The sequence below is a fragment of the Diabrotica virgifera genome, chromosome 2 (assembly GCF_917563875.1).
Source record: "Diabrotica virgifera virgifera chromosome 2, PGI_DIABVI_V3a".
Classification (NCBI taxonomy): domain Eukaryota; kingdom Metazoa; phylum Arthropoda; class Insecta; order Coleoptera; family Chrysomelidae; genus Diabrotica; species Diabrotica virgifera.
The window spans coordinates 226,195,470-226,213,392 of record NC_065444.1 but is presented as its reverse complement, the minus strand read 5'-3'; the positions used below and the strand labels follow the sequence as shown (position 1 = coordinate 226,213,392).

Here is a 17,923-nt window from a genome sequence, read left to right as displayed (position 1 = left end):
ATGCCGTATCTCGGTTTGTATTGGTCTTAAAGATATTATGGGAAAAGAATTTGCTTTATATTACTAAAAGATACAATTTTGGTATCTGCAGTTTTTTTGATTAAATGCATATTTTTCGAGGTATTCTCAAAAAACCCTCTAAAAAAGTCGATATTTTCGTCGAAAAACTGTTATTTTCAAGCGCGAATAACTCGAAAAATATTGGTTTTACGAAGAAAATGTACAAAACATTTTTTTCTTAGAATCACTTTTTCCATCGAATTACATGGTTAAAATGTAATAAAAAATTCCCACCTCTGAGATGGGGTGGCAACCACCCCCAAGGTTTTAGGGTATGATAGCGGCATGATATATAAAATGATCCTTGGACTATTCCCTACCTTCTGTGAAAATTTCAAGTAAATCCATGCTGGACGAAAAAATTGCGAGCCAAAATGCTTTATTTCCTCAATCGACTATCGGGGGCCGGCCGACCGGCTCTGTCCCGCCATACAGCTGACCGACTATAATAACTTTTATTTATATTTAATTTAGAATGAGTGTACTGATTTTCATCCTTAGTAAATGGAAATAATTACCTTCGTAGGAAAGCAACTTTGAAACCCTCTCAGTAACCCCTGTTCTACGTTTCGCTTGACCAACCGCAGTATGCTTCTCTACACACTCACAGTAATCAACTGTGAAAAATCTAGCTTTAGTAAATTCAAAGAGATTTTTCAGCGCTGCCTCTTGGTCTATAATAATAATAATGTTTCAACACCTAGCCAATATTTATTTGCGTTTCGGTGCATGCGCATCTTCAAGGGCACCTGTCTGGTCACGCAGACTTTTACTCAATTACTGCTTCAACACTTTCCGAGAGCATATGACAAACAAAATGTTCTGTTCACCGATAAGTTTGCGATTTCTCGAAATCAAAATGTTTATTTCTAGATAAATGACAACCTCCATTTCTTTGAGGAAGTGAAAAAACCCGCCTCATGTTAGGGCAAGGGCTGGAATTATTTCAACTTATTTATTTGGGCCATATTTTTTTGAAGGCTCCATAACTTATCACAGTTATGTATCTGCAGATAATCAAAGAAAGGTTATTATTGCAATCGACAGCTCAGGGCACTGCTGACACTATTTCTTTTCAACAAGATGGCGCCTCATCACATTTCACTCTCGTTGTTCACAAACGCCTGAATGAAATCTTCCCGAACCGATGGATTGGACGTGGTTCTCCAATTTCTCGGCCTCCAAGACGTCCATATTTGACAGCGCCGGACAATTCACTGTGGAATTTCATTAAAGAGAAGGTTAGAAATGCAGATATGTTTCGAATGAGGACTTGCGAAACGGAGTGTGCCCAGCTTTTACGTCAGTAACTCCGGACATGCTGAGATGGATGAGTATACGAACATGACGTCGTACCAAGTTGTGTTGCGACAATGCAGGTATTCACACCCATGTTTTAGATAAATAAATAATTAATAAATAACTTACAAACAAAATTGTGTTATTATTTTTTCCCTCTGTTGTATAAAAAAAAATAATTCATTAGTGTAAAGGGACTTTCCCGCCACCCTATACATCAGAGCGACAACAGCATTGCACGATGGGAAGTTATAATAGTATAATATTAAAAGTCGTATAAGTAGGATGTCAGACGCAATGAACAACGCTGAATTAATTTTATATCTCTTGATGGAAGAACATTACGATGAAGATTTCTTTAATTAAATTATTACGATAATTAACGTGGCTTGCGTCGTAAATTACTGAATATTTTGCAACAAAATTAATAAATTGCTCTTCTTCTTCATTTGAAAAACTCATTTTCAAAGGAAATTCAATTCTTTTCACTTTTCAGTCAATTTGTAAACAGTAAAAATACGTGCTATCACTTTGCGGTCGGCGACACTACTGGTTCTGCGTCCGTCGGCGACAGTGCCGCTCTACTCGACAAACAGCTCATAAGAAATCATATGAAACAGTAGGTCTGTCCGTGCGGTCTACGCTCTGCGGTTTGCTGTTTGCGGTTTGCGGTCTTGTTCGGAATCGTACCTTTAAGGTACGACTCCGTAAAGGTTATGGACTCACATTGGCAACCTTCTCATCATTAATATACTATTTCCCAAACTGAAGGCTTCTGGCATCCACTACTGGTACAAAAAACGTTGTAAGTAGTATCCACTGGGAAACCTAAAATCTCCCTCTCCTCTTGAATTCGAAACGAGAATGTACTTTCGTGGGTTCCGATAAAATACCTAGCATAAGAGCAGATTATTTGATCAATAATCGCCAAGCCACCGTCTTTGTATTTTTTCTCGATTTGAGACGGCGCTCTGTATTTCACTACGTTGTATTCTTGAAGAAAGCTTGATAAATTGTTGAACTCTGAAACAATTAAAATGTATAATTTGCTATTGTTTTTCCCTTTATATTAAAACATAAAAAACGAAATATATGTGCATAGGGGGAGTTGATAACATGGTACATAAGCTGCTTGTTCTGGACATCGAAGTAAAAAAGCGAAACTAAACAAAAATATCGGAGAGGACACAAACAATCAAGTGGTGGATGCTCAAAGATGAGAAAGAAGGTCTATTCAGGAGAAGAATATTTGAGAGATGGAAAGAGATGGAGAAAGTATTTTGACAGTTTATTAAATGAAGAATTTGACAGACAGCCTGTGGAGTTAACGGAGACAGTAACAGCAATGGTTACCAGAATAACAAACGAGGAAGTGGCTCAAGCGTTTCAAGAAATAAAGAAAGGAAAAGCAGTCGGACCAGATGATATTCCTGGGGAAGTATGGAGAGCATTGGGAGAGACAGGAATAAGTTGGCTAGCAGGTCTATTTAATAGAATTATGGAAGTTGGACAAATGCCAGACGAATGGAGAAGCAGTATATTAGTACCTGTCTACAAAAACAAGGGAGACATACAACAATGTACAAACTACAGGGCTATAAAACTACTTAGCTACACCATGAAAATATGGAAGAGAGTAATTGATAGACGGATACGTGAAGAAACCGAAATATCCGATAATCAATTTGGCTTTATGCAGGGCAGATCAACAACAGATGCAATTTTCATTGTAAGGCAACTGATTGAAAAATACAGGAATAAAGAGACCAACGCTCATATGGTATTCATTGATCTTGAGAAAGCATATGATAGAGTTCCTCCAGAGATTCTGTGGTGGGCACTCAATAAGAAAGGAGTCTCTGGCGAATATGTAAAGATTGTGAGAGATATGTATGAGGGAGTAACGACTAGTGTTAGGACAGGTGTGGGAGAGACAAATTTCAGGTGAAAGTAGGATTGCACCAAGGCTCGGTGCTTAGTCCTTATTTATTCTCATTAGTTTTGGACCAGATAACAGCAAAACTACAGGGTAGCATTCCATGGTGCCTAATGTATGCTGATGATGTAGTGTTAATAGGAAATAGTGAAAGAGACTTAGAACAAAAACTGGAACAGTGGAGACAAGCTCTGGAGGAAAAAGCTCAACTTAGTAGGACAAAAACAGAGTATTTGGAATGTTCATTTAAAGATGGAGTTACTACAAATAAAATGGTATATTTGGATGGTGAACTGATTGTGAAAAGCAATAGTTTTAAGGACCTAGGATCGGTATTACAGACTAATGGAGAAATAGATGGAGATGCATGCAGTAGAATTAGGGCTGGATGGATGAAGTGAAAAGAAGCGAGTGGTGTGTTGTGTGACAGAAAAATTCCAATGAAGCTGAAGGGAAAATTCTATAAAACAGCCATAAGACCGGCTATGATGTACGGAACTGAATGTTGGGCAGTGAAAAAGAAAGAGGAACAACGAATGCATGTGGCGGAAATGAGAATGCTTAGATGGATGAGTGGAGTGACAAAGAAGGATAAAATTAGAAATGAGTATATTAGGGGAAGTCTAGGTGTGGCACCAATTGATGCCAAAATGAGAGAGCATAGGTTAAGATGGTTTGGTCATGTTCAACTTCTAGACGTTAATCACCCAATACGAAGAATAGCTGAAGTGCAGATTCCTGGAAGGAGTGGGAGAGGAAGACCAAAGAAGACCTGAGGGAGAGGATAAGGCAGGACATGTTGGTAAAGGGGATTAACATTGATATGACCCAAGATAGAATTGTGTGGAGAAATGCAATTAGGGAAGCCGACCCCGCATAGGGATAAGGCAAAGAGAATGACGATGAGGGGGAGTTGAGAACATGAACTAAACTTACAAGATGGAAAGGTAATTTCGTCATGTTCCGAATATCTATTTGGGGGCAAAGATGGAAAGAAATGAGCGCACTGAAGCAGCAATCGAAGAAGGTATCAATAAAAGTGCAGAAAATAATAGGCGCACTAAACTCTGTACTCTAGTCAAAACTGTCTCTAAATAGAAAAAAAATAAAGTATAATAGTATCTAAGCGTTGTACTTTATGAATATAAAACCTAGTAACTCGCTAAGAGAAAGGAACAAAAACCCTTTGTTCTGGAAATGGATTTTTGGCGCAGATGAGCAAGTATATCTAAAATTATTCACGTAACCGATGAATAAGACAAATAATGGACAGAATAACCACCATTATGAAGAAATACAACAAAACTACTTAATTGGTACGGATATACAGGGTGTCCAGAAACTCTACCGACAAACGAAGACAGGAGATTCTTCAGATAATTTAAAGGAAATTTAGCTCAATTCACCTAGTCCGAAAATGTTTCCTAAGAGCGCTATCAAGCTCTTTAAAAATGGCGTCTTGTAATTAGTTTTTCTTTTAAATACCTCCAGAACGCTTCAATTTAGAAAAACCAAAATCGGTGCGTATATTTATCTTCCAGAGATAAATCGATTCCATCCATTGCGAATTTCTAGTACCGATCATAGGCGTCCGTTTTGGGTAGGGCAGCGGTTATTTTATCACATAACTTTTTTGTCTTTAACTTTTAAGCATTTTTGACACTGGATTATTAAATTGTGAGGTATTCTAGTATGTACTAAAAGGTACTCTTACTTTAAGTCGGTAGGACACACGGTTTTCTAGAAAAATCGATTTGAAAATTTTTTGTTGAAAAAAAATTTAAAAATTTCTTCAAAAAAACGGTGTATTTTACCGATTTAAAGCAGGAGTAACTTTTAGTACTAAAATACTTCATAACTTAATAATCTAGAATCTAGAGTCATTAATGCTTAAAAATTAAAACAAAAATGTTATGCGAGAAAATAACCGTTGACCTACCCAAAACGGACGCATATGACCTGTACTAGAAATTCGCAATTAATGAAATCGATTCATCTCTGAAATATAAATAAACGTACCAGTTTTAGGACGTCTAAATAGTTTTTTTGAAATTTCTTTTGGAAATTCAAAAAAAGAAAAATTTTTAAATCGATATTTCTAGAAAACGGTGTATCCTATCAACTTAAAACAAGAGTACCTTTTAATTGTAAAAAATTCTTTAAAAATTAAAGATAAAAAAGTTATGCGATAAAATAACTATTGCCCTACCCAAAACGACGCCTATGACCGGTACTAGAAATTCTCAATGCATGGAATCGATTTATCTATGGAAGATAAATATGTATACCAATTTTTGTTTTTCTCAATAGAAGCGTTCTGGAGTTATTTAAGGGGAGGGTATGGTTTGAAATCAACATATCAAGCAAATTTTTGTGAATTTTTTTCGAACCTATGGTACAATTATTTTATTTTTAAATTAAATAATCATATTAAGTAAAATTCAAAGAATATTTAGAATAAAAATTCAATCCAAAATATTGAAAAGTAAGCCATTGGTGACAAATTTTGACAGGCAGCTCACAAAAAAATGGATTTTGCGGTGGACATCAGAACTCGTCACTGGATCATACGAAACAAAAAATTCAAAAATATTTAATTAGCTTATGAGTTTCACGAGGTCACAACGTTGAGTTTTTTTTTATTTTTAATGATTTTTGAATTTTTTGTATCACTCAGAAATCCAAAAAATGAAATTTTTGGTAAAAATTTTGTGAAAATCAACAGATTTATTATTGTTGAACAAAAAATAAGCAAAAAAAGAAAAATATCTCGACGTTGTTACCTCACGAAATGTCTTGAGAAAATCTGTACAAAATATCAGATAGATCGGCCGAGTAATTTTTCAGTTACAATGTCCACCGCATTTGAAAAAGCAGTTTTGAGAAAAATGCGTTTAAAGTTTTGACAACTGCATCTTCATCTTCCTATTTGTCTACCAAATCGTAAAGTGATGCACATTGGAATGTTTTTTGAATCGAGGAGTAATTTACAAAAAAGAAGGCGAACAGTTGTTTAACGTTTCTCACTACGCTCAAGCGTGCTGGCGTGAAGTCGCGGCAAAGCAAGTCGAAGGTAGGGATATTCAACACGCTGTATCTCTGGTAATTTTACTCCGATTATTTTGACATTTTCAGAGAGTATTCTTGAAAGTATGCACTTTTATTTGAAAAGAAATAATAAAAAAAATTAAATATTTCAAACCATAGCCCCCCCCCTTAAGAAAAACTAATTACAAGACGCCATCTTCAAAGAGCTCTAGGTCCCTTAGGAAGCATTTTCGACCTAGGTGAATTGGGTTAAAATATCTTAAAATTATCAGTAGTAATTGCACAAGAGCTCTGAAATTATTGAATTTTTCCCGAGTGACACATTGACAGTTTTAATTTCACGAGCCGAAGGCGAGTGAAATTATGTCAAAGTGTCACGAGAGCAAAAATTCTATATTAATTTCAGAGCTCGAGTGCAATTTGTTGCGATTATTTCATGAATAAAACTGTTCAAAACCAAAATTTTATTGTAAATTATTTATGTAAGTACAAATTAGTACCAATAAACACACAGTTTTTATAAATATTTGACGATTGAAAGTCATCACTTTTATAATTTTTAAAACAGTAATTGTCATTAATGTCACTGAATGTATTTTTTCGTAGCAACGAAGGGCATCTGACGTAATATGCTTAACGACGTGAGATTATCAACAATTATCGATTTAATTCAGACTTCTGTAGCTTTCTATTGGTCAGAATCTCCTATGAATGAAATAACCCTAATAACACAAAACATTCCAGGAATGTTCCTAGAAGGTACACACAGAACATTGAAAACATTCCTGGAATGTCCCCAAAAGCACACGAACGTCCCTGGAAAGTCCAAGGAAAGTGCTGTGTCAGCATTTTAAACATTCCTTGAATGTCTTGTTGGAACATTCCATGAATGTCTACGAATGTTCTTTGAACATTCACAGTATATTGTTTAGACTGAATGTCTTGTTGAAACATTCCATGAATGTTCTTAGGACATTCAAAGTATATTTTTTAGACATTCTCTGAAATATATCGTCAGTGATGTGACAATACCTCCTATATGTGTTTTCATGAGTTTTGCAGGAGACGAAAAACATTTTTTACGGTCACCTCCTGTTTTCATACGTAAGTTTTGACTTGTTTTGTAGTAAATAGATAGTTGAATTTACTACAAAACAAATCAAAAATTATATGAAAACACGAGGTGGCCCAAACAAGTTTTTCATCTCCTACAAAATTCATGAAAAAGCAGATAGGAGGTATTGTCACATCACCGACGATATACCAGAAGTACAGTAGGAAAAATGAAAGAATACCCATGAACGAACATATAAAACACGCTATATTTTCCTGTCACCGTGTCACACAAAAACTGGTCAGCACAAGTACATGTAATAATTATTGTTACTTGCACTGGACAATTTTCTTTGTGACACGGTGACAGGAAAATACAGCGTGTTTTACATGTTCATTCATGGGTATTCTTTCATTTTTCCGACTGTATATGTAGCCACACCAAATAATACATCCTTGATAAATATAAACATTTTTATTGCACAAAATCTTGTCATATTTTTTTCCATAACCATCACTACGATGACGATTCATTGTATTGAATTGTTCATTAGAATTACAATCTGGTCATAACTCTGACCAATGAGCAATTTTAATTAACCTAAATTACTACTGTTCCTTAAAATGAAGAGCTTACCCATATAGCATCTCTTATCTAATCTAACAGGCACACAAGCACTATGCTCTGCTTTTCTAACCGCACTATTCTAACATACACATGCACACAAGCATTATGCTCTGCTTTTCACTATCACTCAAACTAGTTCAAAAGGCTTTGTCCTCTTCAATCTTCTAGTTTGTCCAGTAGTATCCAGGAGCTGGATTTCCTCAATATTCTTGTAGGTACTTAGGAAGTTGTTGCTTGTGACTTCCAACTTTACTCCAACTTTAAAAACAAATCCAGCTGTAAAATATTTATGTGCCTGAAGGCTTTTGTATGCTTTCATCTATAATATCTATAATAGTAATTTGGTGGAATGCACTTTATGGTAAAATCCAATTCTGACTGAATTGTATATGGATCTAAATCCCCAATTATTTTCAGCTTCAATAAATATGTAAAAAAATAAAAGAAATAATGTTATTGCTTGCAAAATTCATCAATATTGATAAATATCAGAGAAAAATGAACATTGATAAAAATTGTTTGCCCTACCTTTCTCCAAACATCTGGTGTCTCCAATAATAATTTCCTTAAATAATCACTTTGCATTGTGGTAAAGTTTATAAAGTTCACAAAATACAGCAAACGAAATCCAAATGAATCCAAAATATGACGATAAACAGTGAAATGATGAAATGAAATGATATTACAAACATAACCTCTGTCCTCTGTAACCTGTATGCCATGATGATGCCATGCCAACCAGAACCGGAAGTCACGTGGTTTGGATTGCCTAAATACATATACATACACGCGCAGCAAATTTGAAAATGAATGCAAATTGAATAGTAAATGGCCTCTCTTAAAATATAGGACATTGGTAGTATGTTCATAGAATGTCTTGTGGTAACATTCCACGAATAACTTAATCAGATATTCACCGAATGTTCCTTGAATGTCCAGTACATTCAAACATTAATAGAACTTTGATAGTACGTTCCTGGAATGTTTTGTGTTGTTAGGGAATCTGAGGAATCTCCTGTCTTCGTTTGTCGGTAGAGTTTCTGGACACCCTGTATACAGGGTGTTCCTTAAGTAATTGTACAAAAAGAAACTGTAGATATTACGATTTAACCCAACTTACTTTAATAAAATGTTGATATTAAGAAAGATACAGGGTGGTAAAGTTAAACTTTTTTTTATTTATTATTGAATATTTCCTGACAGGTATGAGATAACAACATGAAATTTGATATGTGGGGTTTTTTGGGTTGAGAAAACTAAATTCCCTACCAAAAATTATGTATTGCCCAGAGCCACATACGCCTTTCAGCACTCATTTATTACCTTCAATTTGTTTTATCCCTCACTCTGTATAATTTTGACATTAAAATTTTTATTCTCCTATTAATTTTACTTAAAAAAGGTATACTTCTTTCATCTCCCTAAACTCAACCGTTTTCGAGATAAACGCATTTTAAATCTGCGATAAACCATCATTTTTAGCATAATATCATTGTAGTTACACCCGAAAAATAACTTAAAACCATAAAATTATCCAAAAATGTATCGCAAATTTCTTCAAATGGAATTTGCGATGCAATGACAAATTTGAGAACTGGCAAAATTATTATGGTTTTAAGTTATTTTTCGGGTGTAACTACAATGAGATTATGCTAAAAATGATGGTGTATCGCAGATTTAAAATGCGTTTATCTCGAAAACGGTTGAGTTTAGGGAGATGAAACAAGTATACCTTTTGTAAGTAAAACTAATAGGAGAATAAAAATTTTAATGTCAAAATTATACAGAGTGAGGGATAAAAAAAATTGAACGTAATAAATGAGTGCTGAAAGGCGTATGTGGCGCCCTCTGGGCAATATATAATTTTTGGTAGAGAATTTAGTTTGCTAGACCCAAAAACCCCCACATACCAAATTTCATGTTGTTATCTCATACCTGTCAGGAAATATTCAATAATAAATAAAAAAAAAAGTTTAACTTTACCACCTTGTATCTTTCTTAATATCAACATTTTATTAAAGTAAGTTGGGTTAAATCGTAATATTTCAGAATGTAGAATCTACTGTTTCTTTTTGTACAATTACTTAAGGACCCTGTACAGAGAATGCCAAATCATCGCCTATCGAAGTTAATATTGGTTTGGCAGCCACCTGAACAAAAAAAAAAAGAATGCGTGTGTACTTTGTACGCACGTAAGAAGTTATACTTCTATTATATAATTTCAACGAAATAAATATACTAAACAGTTTTTTACCACTGTCAAAACATTTTTATTTAAACAATACCAAAAATTAAAAAAATATATTTATGAATCGTCCGGAATTTGAACCCGGGACCTCTCGATCTCCAATGATCTACTAACGAAGCTATCATCGCTCTGTGTACGTGACATCTCGGACATAATTATAAATCAAGGTGACAAATAGATCAAGTGAAGTATAAAAATGTTTTTTTTTTTGTTTTATGGCATAGACTTGGGTGTCAATTAGCCAGTCACAACTTTTTTGTTTTCTATTCATACATAAAGAAGGCAATGAGGTCCTTAGAGTTTCATAGCAAACTCTTCCACAGCTCTCTACTCAGTTCAAAAGCTACAGTTGGCCGCTATGGACTGTCCAACTTGCTCACCACATTTGTATAAAAATGTTATAATGGATACTTTATTATCTTACTCCCGAGGAAGACAAATCCAAAGACACAAAAATTATAATAAATAATATATTTACTAAAAACACTAGATAATATATTCTTTTAACGACTTATTTGCGCTACATGTCATACATAACTTGAAAGATTATCAACTAACTACATACTGCCTGTGTGCGCATGTGCCCAGAATAATAAAAATTGACTCTCAAACGCGCCTAAAGAAGTATAACTTCAAAAAAAACGAGGAAGACTGAAAACAACATGGACTGATGGAGTCCAACAGGCAATGTCAAAGAGAGATCTACAACCAGGAGACTGGGCCGATAGACGTGAATGTAGACTGTGAATCGGAAGGCGAATAGGACATTATTTATATATTAAGAAATATATTTAAAAGGATACTTATTAATCTCCTACTAAAGGGCATTCAATTAATAATACTTAACACCGAGGACAATCGGAAAATATCAGGGAAATGTAATATTGGAGTGAAAGTCTGAACATACAAAAAGGGGAAGTAAGTCAAATGCTAAACTTATCGAGCACGTACCGGGTGTCCCAATAAGAATGGCTCTCGGCCATATCTCAGGAACCGTTTATAGTAGAGCTTTGAAATAAAAAATTTTATAACAAAAGTTGCCTCAGGAAAAGCCTGGAAATTATTTTTATAATTGTGGGACCACCGCTAGAGGGCGTAATTGAATATCAAAAATTAAAAAATCTAAATTTTACAAAATTTTCCTAATGAAGGGGCACTGGAAATCCGATCATCGTATTCTTCATAAAATTCTACGCATATTTGATTTGACAAGTTTAGGTCTACCTTTGGAAATAAGAGGTGGGGGTGAGTGGGAACCTTGTTATGAAAAACTGGCTGTGAGTCCGGTTCTGCTTAATCAAATTTTGCAAACTTGGTCTTGTTGAAGACAGATTTTTTCGTCAATATAAAAGTTATGATTTCGAACCAACTTACTGAGTAATATGCCAGCTAGAAGGCGTTATTTAATTTTTTTCAGAAATCTAGTGTTCCTTGGAAAATATTAAATACAAACATGCATTTTTAATACCACATTACAAAACAAGACAAAATTAGAAACAGAATAGCGAAAACCGCATGTTAATACCTTTTTTCTATCTCGAGATATCTTACAAAACGTGTAAATTTAAAAACACAGCTGTTACTGTCACCGGTAAACGAAATAATTCATTAAAAGTAGTGTGCTATGGAAACAACAAAGAAATATTTTCCAGCTGTCAACGTATATTAGGTCTTTTCAACGCTTCTCATTTGCTTCGAGCCTCGTTCATATCTCGTATATTAATATTATACACGGATTATACGGCATATGACAGAGGCTCGAAACAAATGAGAAGCGTTGAAAAGCCCTATTACAAAGAAATAAAAACAACTATTTAGTGATGACATAAACGTTCAAATTTTTGCCCATCATTTTCGTTGCAAACATTTACTCTTTCAACAGTAGATTGAACAGCAGTCTCAATTTCTGCTCTCGATATGCTTTGAATGGCGTTTAGTATTCTCTGGATAATGTATTCTAGAGTAGTGTATGATGGGCAACAATTTGAATATTTAGGTCGTCACTAAGTAGTTCTTTTTGTTCTGTGTTATATTTAATTTTAATAGTATTGTTTCTCTTTATATTGTTGTTTTAATTAATTATATTTTTATACGTTGACATCTGGAAAATGTTATTTTGTTTTTTTCCACAGCACACTACTTTCCATTAACTTAGTTTACCGGTTATAGTAACAGTTATGTATAAAATTTACACATTTCTCGAGATATCTTGAGATAGACAAAAGGTATCGACATACGGTTTTCGCTATTCTATTGCTAATTTAATCTAATTTTATAAAGTATGATTAAAAATCCATACTTGTATTTAATATTTTCCAAAGAAAACTAGATTTCTGAAAAAAATTAAATAACGCCTCCCAGCTGGCTTATTACTTATTAGGATAGTTCAAAATTATCACGCTTACATTGAAGAAAAAGATCTGTCTTCAACAAGACCCAGTTTTCAAAATTTGATTTAGCAGAACCGGACTTACAGCCATTTTTTCATAACAAGGTTCCCACTCACCCCCACCTCTTATTTTCAAAGGTAGAGTTAAACTTGTTGAATCAAATATGCGCAGAATTTGATGAGGAATACAATAATCGGATTTCCAGTGCCCCTTCATTAGGAAAATTTTGTAAAATTTAGATTTTTTTATTTTTGATATTCAATTACGCCCTCTAGCGGTGGACCCACAATTATGAAAATAATTTCCAGGCTTTTCCTGAGGCAACTTTTGTTATAAAATTTTTTATTTCAAAGCTCTACTATAAACCGTTCCTGAGATATGGCCGAGAGCCATTCTTATTGGGACACCCGGTACATTCCTAAATATAAATTATTTTGCAATATCGTATATAAGGGATTAAGAACAAGTACCAAATACGGAATTAGGGAATACCAGTGCGGATTTTACAGGCAAAATCGACCATAGAATAGATCTTTGACTTAAGGGCAGACAAAGTCCGAAAATTGAATTTTAAGTTTTTTTGGGTTATGGTTGAAAATTATTCTCTGAAATATTCTCTTTCCAACGATATATAACACATTATAGTAGAAAATATCCATGCTTACAAAATTATTTGTTTTTTGGACGTCTGTACTCAACTCACTCAACATGTAGCTTTCTTTATAGCCTATTAGAATATTTTACGTTTTTGCGATTTCCCAAATACTAGGTTTTTAACTTTTGATGTCAAAAATCTCTGGATCCTTAGATTCGACAGAAGGTCGAAATTTTTACAGTACTTGTCAATTTCCTGATAAAGTTTTACTGAAAAATGTACAAAAACAAGTAAAATAAAAAATAAAATCTAAACTTTTATGGGTTATTTTTGTAAAAGTATTTTAAAAATTTTTGAAACAAATATTTTTTTCACTCTGACTTTGCAAAAATCTACGCGGAACTAAACAATACATCTAGTGTCAAAATTAAAAAAAATAGGTGCTTTGGTTACAGATATATGTGACATAATGCTAACACTATCATTAAATGTGACTTTAAAAAAATAGTTATTTATGTACCAAGTCAGTAAAGTGACTCTTTGTCGAACGAGTCTGATATTATGAGCCGAGCGAGCCTAGCGAGCGAGGCGAGTAACAGACGAGTTCGATAAAGCGTCTTTACTGACGTGGTGCATACAAAATTTTATCGTCAATCATAAAAAACATTAACACTTACTTAATTACATCCTAATGAAAAAAGAGTGTGTGTACTTGGTACGCACGTAAGACGTTATACTTCTATTATTATGATTTCAACGAAATAAATAGTGCGTTTAGTGGTATATTTTCATCAAAGTCTGAATCTGAATCTTCAGACCAAGCATCTGATTCAGACTCGATATCCGCTTCATCATCCTGGACGGATAAAACAACTTGATTTTTGTCAGTCTCTTCTAAAAGTGAATCTGGTCTAGCATCCTAAATAAATATCTGTTTTTCGTTTATAACCAAAATTAGAGGAATAGCAAAAACTTCCGAATTTTATCCTGTGATAATATATTTTTTTGTTGTTGTATGTATGAGCCGTGTAAAGACCAGATTCTTTATGAAGACGCGGAAGATGAAGGTGCATTTAAAATTCGGGAGGCAATTGGCGTAAGTGGCTACGATGTACACAAGCCTTGCCGCCATATAACGGGATGAGTACTATTTGCGCTATCCCATAAAGAATTTCGACTAAAAAATCCAGTTTTTTTACCAGCTTCCCCACATCTCGGAAGTTAACTTCCATTACTTGGTCTTCATTCAATTATTCTCGTTTAAAGCGAGCATTAATAAGAATGAGCATTAAGAGAACATTCGTAGGCGTTCTTCAACATATTTTAGGAAACTTTCGATAAGAGAACTAATCTGGTCAACTTGTTAGGGAATATTTAATATTGGGTCTTTTATATACTTAAAGACAAAAGGCACTTCTGATAATATATATCTATTCGATTCTACTAAATTTATCGATTTTGATATGGGATGCAGAATTTGTTTAGTATTTATATTGTAACAAATTTCAAATTTTCCGTATTTTTCCATTTTTTCCTGTTTTTTTTTCCGAAAAAAAAAACAAGTTTTTTCCTGCACTCAATTTTTCCGGAAATTTTAAATCTCTAAGCCTACCGTAGCGCAGTTGCTTTTCCCTTGATGAATAGTAGAAAATCTAAATAAATATATTTGCTAACAAATTATCAGTAGTAATTGCACAAGAGCTCTGAAATTCTATATTAATTTCAGAGGTCGAGTGCAATTTGTTGCGATTATTTCATGAATAAAACTGTTCAAAACCAAAATTTTATTGTAATTTATTTATGTAAGTACCATTAAACACACAGTTTTTATAAATATTTGACGATTGAAAGTCCTCACTTTTATAATTTTTAAAACATTAATTGTCATTAATGTCACTGAATGTATTTTTTCGTAGCAACGAAGGGCATCTGACGTAATATACTTAACGGCGGGAAATTATCAAAAATTATCGATTTAATTCAGATTTCTGTAGCTTTCTATTGGTCAGAATCTCCTATGAATGAAATAATCATTAATATCTGTCACCGTCCTGTATACATATAATCCAATTAACAAAAACACCATTTCACAATATACAATTTGTATTTGCATTAATACAAAACTTAAAATATTTAAGAATTTTATTAATTTTAGACGAAATAAAAATTTCGTGCGACAGTAATGTCGATGACAGAAAGCTTTTGCCTGATGGCCTATTTCGATGTTTAATCGATAGTTGTTATCAATATTGAATAAGTACCTAATTACTAAATCTGTAAAGTTTTGATTTATGCTTTATGAATATAATTGCAAAATACTACAGAATTTCAGTTTCTGACATAAATTTAATTAATAATAACGTAAATTTTGTACAATATTTTTAACACTTAAAGTAAATAAATTTTAAGTTCACTCAAATAAATAATCGATTACTGCCATCGACCACTTACATTCAATCTCAGTTTATTTTGATTAATCGCGGCAGGTAAAGTAAAATTCTTCTTTCAGTACAATAAAGTGTTACTTTACTGCCGCAAATGGTGTCAAATGAGTACAATAATGAATTACTTTAGTGACGGTTGGCGATAAATAAAATTATTTACCTTCCTGCGTCCCATCCGTAGCAACAAATACAGTTTTTAAATCAAGGTTCTTTAAAACCTGCTTGATTTGATCAGCAGCTGTTTGAAGAGATGGAGCTTCGTTTGGTCGATTTCTAACAAAATCTCTTCTTCTAAGATGTATGCTTACATATGGTCCTCCAATTGCATTTCGTTTTGGCTAAAATAAAAATTAACTAGTTTTGATGGGAAATAAGCCACAATTTTACTAAAAAAAATGATTTTATTAACGTTTCGGCGTCCAAATCGGATGCCATTGTCAAAATACAAAAAATATTAATGAATTCAACAAAAATGTTATTGCTTAGTAAAAAATTCTTCTAATAATTTATTTAATCCGGCAATTCAGACATATATTATACATTTTAAAGTAGAAGACTTTAAAATGATATTGCCAATAATTATGAGTTAAGTTCCTGGGACGACTTTACTGAAAGACAGTTCATTCGATTACATGAAATCAACCCCAACTCAAGAATATCCGTCACAAAAAAATCATAACATGTGATATGTCTTCAGAAAAACAACTACATGCAACGGTGACAGTAAAATTCTCGCGTTAGAATTTATTATATGTCTGAGTTGCCGATATAAATGAGTCAGATTAAATAGATTATTAGAAGAATTTTTTACTAAGCAACAACATTTTTGTTTAATTCATTAATATTTTTTGTATTTTGACAACGGCATCCGATTTGGACGTCGAAACGTTAATAAAATCATTTTTTTAGTAAAATTGTGGCTTATTTCCCATCAAATCTAGTTAATTACAAAAATGCCACAAGAAAATAGCTTCAGAACAACATTAAAATAAAAATGTTGGCTAATATCACATGATCACAAAAAGGTCAAAAAGTAAAGCAGTCATGTACAAACTAATATTTTTCTGAAGTTATTTTCTTGTGGCACCTTTAGGGCGTAGACGCAAAATTTCAGCTCCAGTGCTTTTTAAATGCATTCATTTTTTTCGAATCCTGAGAAAACTAATAAATATTTTTGAAAAATTTAAACGCAGAATGAATGATTACATTATTACCTAGAGCCGAAGGTCCCTTAGAATAAACCAAAAGTTTCTTTTGAATGACATATTTGTAATTAAAAATCACACTAAGTTTTCTCTTTTTTTACCTCTGTAATTTATTAAAATAAACAATATAGAAGTTTTCTGCGTATAGCAGTTTTCAGGGACTTTCGGCCCTCGATAACAACGTAATCCTTCATTCTCCTTTTAAATGTTTCAAAAATACTTATTAGTTTTCAAAGGATTGGAAAAAAATAAATGCAATTAAAAAACAATTTTGCGTCTACGCTATGAACTTACTTATGAACGTAGTGATTCTGGGATCTCGTATTATAACGAATATAGAAGTTTAAATAAAATAGAAGCAGAACAATGGACAGCCTATATAGAAGAACTATATAAGGAATATACAGTGGAACCTAGGTAACTCGGATTAATCGTAACCGCAGCCGATCCGGGTTATCGAAAATCCGGGTTAGCCGGAGAATATGGTAAAAATTACTAAAATACGGTATACTTACAGATAAACTCCGATATAATTGAAATAACATGAATTATATGTATATATGCACAGTACCTACACATCTAAATTACTAAAAACACGCAAACACAAACCTAAGCAAACGGAAGCGAACAATACAAGACTGTACTACACACAACACAGTCACAATCGGAACGATGTTATGTTATTTAAGAACAGTGAAAACTAAGACCATTGTTTAAAACAATTTCTTAAATAGTCTTTTAGTCTTTTTTGAACAATGTTAAGACAGTTTGAAAAAAATAAAGGAATATTGCAGGTGCCTGTTGTTTCCGATAATCCGAGCCAATGAAAGTTGGCGTCATGGCGTCGCTCTACAGCCGTGTGCCATGAGTAATTTTTACCATCGTATAGTTCAAATTACACAAATACACATTATCTCTCAAATATTATATTAGATACATTTTTATTGTTGAAATGTTTGTCTGATGAAAATCGGTCCGAGTTAACCGGACCTCCGGGTTATCGGGGGCCGACTTATC

General features: G+C 33.4%; 1 protein-coding gene across 1 annotated transcript in view; it reads right to left on the bottom strand.

Moving 5' to 3' along the window:
• Positions 1 to 628: 628 nt before the first annotated feature.
• The window catches only part of LOC126880450 (GDP-fucose protein O-fucosyltransferase 2), a 62,680-nt gene continuing 45,385 nt past the window's right edge, over positions 629 to 17,923 (bottom strand). Inside the window, exons 5-6 of the mRNA XM_050644313.1 lie at positions 15,862 to 16,039; positions 629 to 2,382 (exon numbers count right to left, since the gene is read on the bottom strand). Coding sequence (XP_050500270.1) covers positions 2,105 to 2,382; positions 15,862 to 16,039 — 456 coding nt within the window. The 3' untranslated portion in view covers positions 629 to 2,104. The remainder of the gene's footprint in view (positions 2,383 to 15,861; positions 16,040 to 17,923) is intronic.